The sequence below is a fragment of the Nycticebus coucang genome, chromosome 7, assembly GCF_027406575.1.
Source record: "Nycticebus coucang isolate mNycCou1 chromosome 7, mNycCou1.pri, whole genome shotgun sequence".
Taxonomy (NCBI): Eukaryota; Metazoa; Chordata; class Mammalia; order Primates; family Lorisidae; genus Nycticebus; species Nycticebus coucang.
In genome coordinates, this window is record NC_069786.1 from 8475298 (window position 1) to 8487463 (window position 12166).

At 39.4% G+C, this 12166-nt stretch overlaps 1 protein-coding gene across 2 annotated transcripts in view; it reads right to left on the bottom strand.

The window, feature by feature from the left end:
* UGGT1 (UDP-glucose glycoprotein glucosyltransferase 1) overlaps positions 1–12166 on the bottom strand; it is a 122213-nt gene that overhangs the window by 78180 nt on the left and 31867 nt on the right. For both annotated transcript variants that reach the window (XM_053596793.1, XM_053596792.1), the window contains exons 9-13: positions 11115–11215; positions 10307–10406; positions 9158–9218; positions 4773–4864; positions 3863–4013 (exon numbers count right to left, since the gene is read on the bottom strand). In XM_053596793.1, coding sequence (XP_053452768.1) covers positions 3863–4013; positions 4773–4864; positions 9158–9218; positions 10307–10406; positions 11115–11215 — 505 coding nt within the window. The remainder of the gene's footprint in view (positions 1–3862; positions 4014–4772; positions 4865–9157; positions 9219–10306; positions 10407–11114; positions 11216–12166) is intronic.

Genomic DNA, 12166 nt, shown 5'->3' on the forward strand with positions numbered 1-12166 from the left:
GCTATTTTTTGGTTGCAGCCACCATTGTTGTTTGGCAGGCCTGTGCTGGATTCGAACCCACTCTGGTGTTCATTGCTAGTGCCTTAGCCACTTGAGCCACAGGCGCCGAGCCATGGGACAAGACTATTTTTTTTTTTTTTTTTTGGCTGGGGCTAGGTTTGAACCTGCCACCTCCAGCATATGGGACTGGCGCCCTACTCCTTGAGCCACAGGCGCCGCCCAGGACAAGACTATTTTTAAAGATATGAAGATCAAACAGAAAATGAGTGACTAAAAGATAAATCAGAGAATAAAGATACCAACCTATAAAACTTAAGGACTAGTGCCAAGAAAATGGATAGAAATCTAACATCAACAAAAAGCCAAGCAACCCATAGGAAATGTGTATAGGAAATGGAAATGGGTCAAGAATTTAAGGCCTGGGTGCGGTAGCCCATGCCTGTAATCCCAGCAATCTGGGAACCTGAGGCGGGTGGAATTGCCTGAGCTCACAGGTTTAAGACCAGCCTGAGCCAGAGCAAGACCTCCATCTCTAAAATAGCCAGACACTGTGGTGGGCGCCTATAGTCCCAGCTATTTGGGAGTCTGAGGCAACAGAATTGCTTTAGCTCAAGAGTTTCAGATTGCTGTGAGCTATGATGCCACAGCACTCTACCGAGGGTGACAAAGTAAGACACTGTCTTTTAAAAAAGAAAGAAAGAAAGAAATGTCTGGCTCAGTGCCCTCAGGTCAGTGGTTAGAGCACCAGCCACATACACCAGGACTGGCAGGTTTGAACCTGGCCCCAGCCTGCTAAACAACAATGACAACTACAACAAAAAAATAGCCAGGCATTGTGGCAGGTGCCTGTAGTCCCAACTACTACTTAGGAGGCTAAGGCAAGAGAATCACTTAAGCCCAAGAGTTTGAAGTTGCTGTGAACTGTTACACCATGGCACTCTACCCAGGGCGACATAGTGAAACTCTGTCTCAAAAAAAAAAAAAAAAAAAAAAAGAAGACATTTACAGAGGAAATATGAATGAATAATAGACATGAAGAAGACAGACACTCTCAATTATTATCTAGGAACTCTGAACTAACACCTCAATGAAATTTCACACTCAACAGACACTAAAAAAATTGAAAGTTATCCAAAAGAGCTACAAAGTTCAACACCAATAAAGAAAACAATTAAAAGTTCATTAATATCCAAGAATAGGCAAAGGTATAGAACAACAGTAACTCTCACCCAATGCTGATATTTGGAATGATCAATTTATGGAACTGGACCTAATAAAGTTGAAGACTCATCAGTACCCTACCAGTCCATACTCTAGCTCCAAGGATCTACCCAAATAAATTCTCATATGTATACACAAGGAGATAGGTTTCTTAAAAAGCCATTACAGCACTGCTTACAACAGCAAAAAAAAGTTAAAAATAGCTTAATGTCTACAAAGACAGCAATGGATAAACAAACGGTATGTACTCAAGGGAAGGGTAGGAAGGTCTGTGTACAGGTCCTTGCCCATGGGTGCACAGGGCAAGGACCTTCTGTAAGCACACACAAGTAACAGATATCGCTTACCGCCTCTGAAGAGAAAAATTGGACTTTTTACTACAAAGGTATGTATTAAATTAATTAAACTATTTAATTAATAGGTATGTATTAAATTAATTAAACTAAATTAATTAATTATGTATTAAATTAAACTTAAATTTAAAGCTATAAAGGTATAAATGATATTTTTATCATTTATAGTAAACTTTATTTTCATCAATATTACATATTTCATTTAACATAATTTCAAAGTAGGTCTGTGCTCTAAGATAAGCAAAAGAACAGATATCCTAAATCTCCTAAGAGATTTTTTTCATTCTGTTCCCCTGAACAGAATTTTTTAAGGGACTAGGGCATGAGGTTTCAGGGCACCCAATGTTGACACATAAAATTTTACCCCTTAAAATTTTACTTACAGGTACAGAAAGAAGAGATAACATCAGTATGTAAGAATCAAACTGTATGAGTGTTTCGTTAAGCTTTGTGTTATACATTTGTCACCTGTGTAGGGTTGTAACACTAAAGATGATAATTTTCCCATCAAGTTCAGTGTTTTTTTGTTTGTTTGTTTGTTTTTTTAAGTAGAATGTCAAATATAAATGATTTTTTAATATGTAAATTATAACACAGAATAAACTATATGTATCAACTTGCAAGAGTCTTTTAAAAAACTGTTGAGTAGGAAAGAAGCTGAAGGACACTTACACCGGGCACTGGATTATCCAAATTCTTAAAATATTTACTTTAATAAGAAATAAAATTATAAAATAAGAGACAAGAGAAATGTGCATCAGTTTCAGCAAAGAAATGACGTGCAAGGAGGAGAGGGGTATAAAGAGGCCTCAACTGACACTTCTCCTCCCAAGAAATACGCTTATGCTATTTTCTTTATAATTACTCTGCATAATCAAAAACATAAACAGAAAAACAAATGACATCAACTAAGTATCATCAAAATAACAAAGTTTCAAACAGTCTATGAACCAAGTGTATAGTGCCCCAATGATCATACTAATGTACACAGCTATGATTTAATAAAAAAAAACAAAGTTTAACCACCAAGTGAGAACTTAAGTAACGATGATCTACATGCTCCATTATTTCTTTCAATAAAATTTCTCTAAAACAAATTATAGAAACCAAGGGGAAAAAAACACCGGCATGCCCAGGATATGCCCGGCACATCAGCTCTACCCCCACTCTCGTAGTCACCATGTCCACTTGAGAGGGCACTACTCCCCACATTCTGTTTGACAGACAGTGAGAGACTTGAAGCCTCAAAGAGATGATATAGCAGGCAAAAATCCATATATATCCTTCAAATCTCCAATCTCAAAGTCCTACTAAAACAGGTTACTAACTAAAAGGTGATTTTCTTTTGTTGGAGACAGAGTCTCACTCAGTGCCCTGGGGTGGAGTACCGTGGCGTCATAGCTCACAGCAACCTCTTAAGTTCAGCAATCCTCTTGTCTCAGCCTCCCAAGTAGCTGGGACTACAGGCACCTGCCACAATACCCAGCTAGTTTTTCTATTGTAAAGATGGGGCTCTTGCTTTGCTCAGGCTGGTCTTGAACTCCTGAGCTCAGGCAGTCCATCCCTTGGCCTCCCAGAGTGTTAAAATTACAGGCGTGGGCCTCCGCACCAGGCCTAAAACTGATTATTTTTAATAGTAATTCTAATTTACATATATTGTCACAAAAATCACACAACATCCATACTCAATGGGAAAATACAATCTTTACTAAACATTCTTTCCCAAGATATGCTCAGATGAATCCTAAGGGTATATATATATACTAAAATGGAAAAATCACTGTCTTAACCACACTAGCCACAATAACTCAACTTTTTGGAGCATTTAAGAGCCTACTTTATGGCTCGGCACCCGTAGCACAGTGGGTATGGCGTCAGTCACATACACCTAGGCTGATGGGTTCAAACCTGGCCCAAGCCTGCTAAACAACGATAACAGCAACAAAAAAATAGCCGGGCGTTGTGGCAGGCTCCTGTAGTCCCAGCTACTTGGGAGGCTGAGGCAAGAGAATCGCTTAAGCCCAAGAGTTTGAGGTTGCTGTGAGCTGTGACGCCACAGCTGTGATGCCACAAGCACCGAGGGTGGCATAGTGAGAATCTGCCTCAAAAAAAAAATAAAAAAGAAACTACTTTATTATACACAAAGTCCTACATAAACAGTTTTAAATCACTGACATCAATGAAACAGTCAATGGGAATAATTTAACTTTTATAACAGACAAATTAGAAAACCGTAATAAAGATATCTAGCCAAAATGTCCTTTGATTATCCTAAAAAAAGTACTCACTGAAATAGCAGGACTCCTGATGTCTACTGCATAGTCGGCCTCAGAGGGCTGGATGTTCAGCTTCAACACATTATGCAGAGAAAGGCCTTCTATTCCCAATCTATGAAGACCCTCCATTACATGAGCTTCATTCCTCAACACATCAAACAGACTGGGGGAAAAAAAAATAGATACTTAGTAGGAAAAAAAACATTTTAAAAATCTTCACCATGAAAAAAACCTATCAGTTCAACCTCAATGTCAAATCAAACTAATTGAGAAATCAAAAAAAAGGAGCTCTTCCCATTTCATCTTGTCAAAAAGTATGCTGTAAGTAGCTAAGACGTGCTCCTTTCCTCATATTTATATTTACCAATGTAATTAACGTGAAAAATCTCAGACTGGGGGAACTGCTTCTTCTGAAGTATTAGCACTAGCTTTTGTAGCTAAAGTGCCAACTGTGCCAACTTTAATTTCAAGAATAAAATCTGAACTTTACCTAACTGTCCATAAACCTTCCTTACTTAAATCATGAACACGATTTAGAGCAATTCAATCCAGAGCCACGTTTCAACAACAAAAAGGTAAGCATTCAAATAATATATGTAGACAGGATGCCTTCTGAGACACTAGAAACAGTATTTTGAATAAACCTACTTCACATTCTTCCAAGAGAAAGAATTGCTCTTTTCGACATTTCTACCATTAACTGGAAAAATATAGCTCTACAAGGGAGTCTTGGAAACACTCAGGCTTTGACTGTCCACTGCGACACAGATGGCAACATATTCCAGTGCTCACCAGGCACAGCAGGCCCACGAATCCCTCAGCCTCTGCATCACGCCACACCAAGGAGGAGTGACCATCTGAACATGTCAGAAGGAGCTACATGTTATAAAACTATTCAGAGAATAAAAAGTATTGTTCATACCTGAATATATCCTGTGTATCTAAATCGATGTGAAGTCCATTGATGAAGAGAGCTGAATCTCCAGGCTGTAATCCTAAAGTTCCCTTGAAATACTAAAAAATTTTAACAATAATTAGGGAGCAGTGAGAGAATGTTTATCAAAACTTATAAGTGTTTCTAGACTTTATTGCTGGAGCAAATATCGGCATCCTGTGGGATAGTAAGATTTTTTCTATATACTCCGGCACACCCTTCTTAGCAGTTACTACACTGACGGAAGCTCTGGGCTGGGAGGCAGGCCACTCTCCTCCCTTAATACAACCGTTTCCAATAATGGGAGGGGCAAAATATGTCAAGTGCTGAGTAACACTTTTCAAAAAAGGGAAAGCAAATAAAATAGAACTAATTAAACAAATATTATCTATATTTAGTTCTTTTTTTTTTTTTGAGACAAAGTCTCACTTTGACGCCCCTTGGTAAAGTGCCCTGGCATCATAACTCACAGCACCTCAAACTCTTAGGCCCAAGTGATCCTCTTGCCTCAGTCTCCTGTGTAGCTGGGACTACAGGCACTTGCCACAACACCCAGCTATTTTTAGAAACAAGGTCTTGTTCTTGCTCAGGCTGGTCTTGGACCCACAAGCTCAGGCAATACGTCCATCTCGGCCTCCCAGAGTGCTAGGATTACAGGCATGAGCCACTGCGCCCAGCCCTCTGCATGTGTGTAATTTTTAAAACATGTTTCTTCCTAATGTACGATACATTAAGATATTTTACTCTTTCAGTTCCTTTTCCAAAAATACCCCTGTGAACTGCCTACAAAAACCTGCCGCTAGTATTTTGTCCTTAAGCCAGATACCAAGGACATAAATATATTTGTTTTTGCCTTAGTAATAAAAAAGGACTCTCATAACCAAAGAAACTGATTTTCCCCCTAGGCAAAACACGATGAAGTCAGCCATCTATAATCTGGGTCCGCACTGGGATGCTCCCTGCTATGAGCTGTCAGGTTACACAGACCCTGGAAGTTTCCTTATCTTTGCTCACCAGAGCCAAGTAACAGCCACATAAGCTCATCACCTTTGCCATTTTACATTTGTTACCCTCCCTGTTTGTGATCCCAAACAAGGTTATGATAACATAACCTGCTTAATGGACCTTCTTAATGACATCCAAGGATCTAACCAAAGAGGTCTTTTTTTGTTCTTATGAGACAGAGTCTCAGTTTGTTGCTTTCAGTAGAGTGCTGTGCTGTCACAACTCACAGCAGCAAACTCAAACACTTTGGCTCAAGAGATTCTCTTGTCTCAGCCTCTCAAGTAGCTGGGACTACAGGCACCCACCACGACACCTAGTTTTTTCTTTTTTTAAGAGACGGGGTCTTGGGCGGCGCCTGTGGCTCAGTGAGTAGGGCGCCGGCCCCATATGCCAAGGGTGGCAGGTTCAAACCCAGCCCCGGCCAAACTGCGACAACAAAAAAAAAAAAAATAGCCAGGCGTTGTGGCAGGCGCCTGTAGTCCCAGTTGCTCGGGAGGCTGAGGCAAGAGAATCGCGTAAGCCCAAGAGTTAGAGGTTGCTGTGAGCCGTGTGATGCCACGGCACTCTACCCGAGGGCGGTACAGTGAGACTCTGTCTCTACCAAAAAAAAAAAAAGAGATGGGGTCTCATACTTGCTCAGGCTAGTCTCAAATCTGTGAGCTCAGGCAATCCACCCACCTCACCCTCCCAGAGTGCTAAGATTACAGGCATGAGCCACTACACCTAGCCCCAAAAGGGTTTTGAAACCCCATACCTCTCCTCAATCCTTCAAACTACAGCATACCAAGAAACTGAGCTGCTGTGGGGGGACAGTACTCAGTATAGTCTCCCACTCCAAGACCTGGCCATTTGGGGGCCCTTCACCTGCTACTCCCTGAGCCCCCCACACAAGTGACTGTGCAGCCCCTGAGACCTCTTAAGGTAACAAAAACATTGCCCTGTCTCCACATAGAATATTCTTCTGTTCTCCATATACTTCTGTTGAAGTATATCCTTTCCATTCAATTCCCCTTTCTCTCAAAGGAAACTGGGACTATTATGCATATATTCTACACCACAGGAGCTAAGCCACACAGCAGGAAAGGGAAGAAATTAATCAGATGTCTACCCCAGAGCTAGGAGACAAATGACAGGGACTGCTGAGCTCCCTTCACACGCCAATAGTCAATACACTAAGAAAAATAAACTTTAAAGTCTAATGCTACGTGGGGAAAAAAAAAAAACAATGACGAAGCCAGGCTCTTGCTTCACGGCCCTGTCAAGATTCCATGCCAAACAAGGTAAGGAGATAATACCAACATGCACCCATATATTTTAGAACATCAGGTTTTATACCACAAATATATGTAAGTTTTGTCAATTAAAATAAGAAGAGAAAAAAAAATAAAGAGATAATAGAGAATTGCATCAATTAAAAACTGGAATTTCTTGCATGGAAAGGAAGAGACATCTTCCATGTCCACTTGTTCCCAGGCTCTGTGCACAGCACACTCTGTTAGACTGACCACAAGCTGGTAAATACCGTCCACATCTATTTTAAGATCTGAATGCTAGTAACATAGGTAGGTTCACGCTGGGAAAGTTCATCACACTAATGACTTAGGATTTATGTACATTTTATGTGTGTTTTATACTTTATATTTTGTATGTATGTATACAAACATGCTTTGTATAAAATATCATGCTTTAATAAAATATTTTACTCGAAAAAATGAAGAACCCAGGAAATACAAATGCAGTTTGTACAATATAATGTTTTGAATTCTGTGGGGTGGGGGGAGGCCCTGAAATTAAGGTAATATGTGATATTGTTATTTTTTATATTAAAAAGTAAATAAAAACTGGGCGGCGCCTGTGGCTCAACGTGTAGGGCGCCGGTCCCATATGCCGGAGGTGGCGGGTTCAAGCCCAGCCCCGGCCAAAAAAAAAAAAAAAAAAAAAGTAAATAAAAACTATAAACAAGGACTTTTCAATTTAGTAAATATTTTGAGAAGTAATTTTTTTTAATTAAATCATAGCTGTGTACATTGATATGATCATGGGGCATCATTCATTATTGAGAATTAATTCATTTATTTATTCCTCAGGTCTATTTAATTAACTAATATCTTAGATATGAAGATTAAGAAAACCTGAGGTAAAGATAGCAGTGGTTCAGGGCTATAATCCAGCACTCTGTAAGGCTGATGCAGGACCATCGCTTGAGCCCAGGACTTCAAGGCTTCACTGAGCTACGACTGTTTCACTGCACTCCAGCCTGGGCAACAGAGCAAGATTTCTGTCTCAAGAACAAAAAAAAAGATAGTATTAAAAAAAAGCATTTTTTCCCTTCCTGCAACTCCACTGAAATGTCAGTTAAGGGACTTCTATAGTTGTAAATCCATATTATCAAAGACAACAGGAAAGAGGGCCCCTGGAGGAGGAATGGGTGAGCAGTCACTGTCCCAGCAGTCCTGAGAAAGCTGAAGGCTAAGCCATCGGTGAGAAAGGTCAAGAGGAAGCTACGTTCCAAGTTCTATGAAATTCTCTAAAGGCTCAAGAACTGACAGCACAACGGACACGTAGGAGGGGGCTAGAAAAAAAGAGTTCTGATAAAAAGCCCCTGTGAGGCCCAATGCCACAGTATCTCCAGCTGATTTCCCATGGCCCATCCACAGTCCAGGAAAATGGAGGCTCATTTCCCAGAAAGACCTCAACAGAGATTCTGGTGACTATGGGAAGTTGAGCACAACAGAGGGCAGACCCCATATAGAAAGCAGGGGACTGAAGGCAGGATAACAAATATACTCTTCCCTTCTGGGCCACTTGAGCTCTGGCAACCACACTGCACCCTCTACACAGAAGATTAGCAAATCCTTTTCTGGACTGACCAGCCCAGGGAGAAAGGGTTAGCGGTATCGCCACAGGGGTTGCCTAGGAAATGACGACACCAGGACACCCTACAGTCAAAAAGCCTCATCCCTACGGAGGCAGGGAAAGAATCCTCAGAACAGGAGGCCAATACATAAGGTCTCAAACTGAAAAACAGAGGACCAATTAAAGCACGCTAGCGATCTGGAGACAAACATCAGAAGAATCAGCTAAGAGGTGAAAGTGGTATCTCTGGGAAGGGGACACAGCACCGGGGAGACACCTCAGGTGATGCCGCTTTCCCAAACAACATGGTAACAAGGCTACGTTGACACTCTCAATTATATTAACATTCATCTCTGATTAAAAACTAAAAATGATTACAGAAATGAACAAAATATCACATCTTTGATAAAAGGAGAATAACCTATTACATTCTACTGATTAAACTCAGATTTCCTCATCTTTAAAGAAACAATACAAAACAGAAAGGTCAGGATTTTCTGACTGGTTAATACCTTCTGATTCTCTTCCACTTCAGTTCTAAGTTCTGAACTCACAGCTGTTTTTGTTATTGCTCTGAGGAAATAAAAATATCATCAGCACTTGGTTTAACACTGGATATAAATGTCTACAATTTCCATGTCTTTATGTTTTATGAAACATATTATTCAATAAATTACAAAAAATTAAATAGAAAAACTTTAAACATTTACAACTGATAAATATGTTTCTCCTTCCCCAGATGTGCATATTTTTTATTCTTATACAATGTAACATGAAAGAAAAGCAGCAGTAATAGCAGCATTTTAAGGCAAGTGCAGTAATTCCCAAGTTTTCAGTTGAATATATGCAACCCAGTTTCTGTATATGATCTCTGCTGCTCAAAGACTGAAGAATAATGTTAGGTAAGCTAAGGCGGCAGATTGCTCATCCTGTAACACTTATGGTGGAAGTGAATCCTCTATGTCTATCTCCAAGGAACATGCTAGACTAAATGAGAATTTACTACAACTCCGATAGGACTCATAAGTCATATAATAATCAAATAATCAAATTTATTTATAAAACATCTCATATCAGAAGTCAAACACTTCATTTAGTGACTCAAGAAAGACTGGCAACCAACTGCTAAGTCAGCAGTTTCTAAAACACTGGCTTTGCATTTATGAAATGAGGAGCCCATTACAGAATAGAAAGCAACATCAGAAAACCTACATTCAAAATCTTATTCTGACACAATAAACAGGTCACTAAGCTTCTATATAACTCAAGTTTTCTCGTGAAGATTCAATAAGATGACATATGAGTTCATCTACAGTCTGTGTCAGACTCTAGATTAGCTTCATCAGTACACACTTTGTGACTCATCCAATCCTGAAAGGCAAGTATTTTTGTTCCCATATCACTACTGAGGAAAGTGAGGGAAAGAGAGATCATTTATTTGCAAAGGTCACACAACTAGTAAGTGGCAGAACATAACCTAGATCTGTCTTTTCAACCACACAATACACCCTCTTGCCCTCTTCTCAAAAACAGGGCAACATACTTATCCATACAGCAAATCTAAGCATTTTCATATTTTAGTCACCAAATTCAGCATATAAACATGAAGATAATTGGGTATTACATTAAGAAGAATATATCAAAATCTTACTCTACATTACCTGGCTTTAGTAGGAAAATTTTGACTAAGATCCTTCATAACCACCAAAGCCAACTCAACAGGAGCAGATAAGATTCGAGCAGCCGTCTGAAAACTCAGATCTGCAACAATGCCAAATATAATTTAAAGAGTATTAATCTAATGTGATGGAAGCAGGGAAAAAAACCACATTTACTCCCCATTGTTTTCTGGTAAATAAGAATGTCTTAGAATGCTGCCATTCCAGAGAGTGCCCATGATTTAATTTCAGTTTTTTTTCACTTCACAGATCCCTAGAACATGATAAGCTATTCATGATACACCTGCATAAAACACTAGGGAACATACCAACACACTTAACAGAGGATAAATCAAGCCCACACCCCCTTCCTTCTTCTGAATTTACAATACATCACAAAATACTAAAAAGCTTGGGCTTTTAGAAAATTATGATGGGAAGAAACCTTGGTGAATAGTTATCTGGGAAACAGTAATATAAACACATCCTACCACAATGAAATGCTTTTATCACTGTGTAGATAAATGCTGTCAGAAATGTAAACATATAGGAACTTAAAGACTATGACAGGCTTCTAGTATTACAAGCTTATGTATCTTTCCACGGACACAAAGATTTGGCATTCATTTATTTGTATCACTTCTACCTAGGGTTATCTGTCTACAAAAGGACTTCCTTCCTTCTTCTCCAATTAACCATAACTAATCTCTCTTTAAAATCTGTGGCACCTACAGAATAATGTAATAATATACAATTAAATTCAAATTTTATATTTTTAATGCCAAAAATTCAGTTAATACTCTTTCATTACCTTGCAACTGCCAAACTTTTAAAGGTGCCATTTCATTAGTGCTCTCAACAAGATGCTTTCTGAGTTCCTTCAACTGCTCCTTCAGATCGGGGTGCAGGTCTCTGAAAAAAAAAAAAAAAAAACACACACACACACACAATCAGACTGTCTCCTTGTTTATTCTTTCTCAGATCACACTTAGGAGTTCCCTTCAACTTTACCTTAATGATTTTCTAATCCCAACCCTAGGAACACACCATGACATACTATTCAGCCATAAGAAAAAAATGAAATCATGCCTTTTACAACAACACAGATGGAACTGGAGTCCCTCATATTCAGAAACAGTCAAATACCACACATCCTCACTTGTGAGAGCTACATAATATGTGCACACTGGACATAGAGAGCGGATAATAGATGTTGAAAACTCAGAAGGGTGGGACAAGGGTGAGGGTGGGGTATTACTTAATGGCTATAACGTACACTACTTGTATCATGGCTACATTTTTTTAAAAGCCCAGACTTCACCCCAGTGTAAATAGATCCATGTAACAAAACTGCACTTGTATCCCCTAAATCTATAAAAATAAATGTAAAAAAACAAGCTATTGACTGGGTACAGTGGCTCACATCTGTAATCCCAGCACTTTGGGAGACTGAGGGGAGGATCACTTCAAGTCAGGAATTCTAGACAGCCTGGGCAACATAGTGAACTCCATCTCTACAAAAAAAACAAAAACTTAAAAATTAGCCGGGTCTGATGGCACACATCTATATCGCCCTCGCCACAGAAGCCGGGGTCACAGGCAGGATATCATTTCAGTCTAGGAGTTTGAGGCTGCAGTGAGCTATGGTGACGCCACTGTGTTCCAACCCAGGCAACAGAGCAAGACTGTCTCAAAATATAAATACATACATAAATAAGTAAAGTTGATGTAGAAAATTGTAAGATTAAAAGAAAAATCACCACGATAGCGAATTCCTATGGAGGAAGGTAGTATGACCGAGAGTGGGTAACAAAAAGGACTTTAACTTCACCTGTTGATAACAGACTTGGTTTTTTTGTTTCT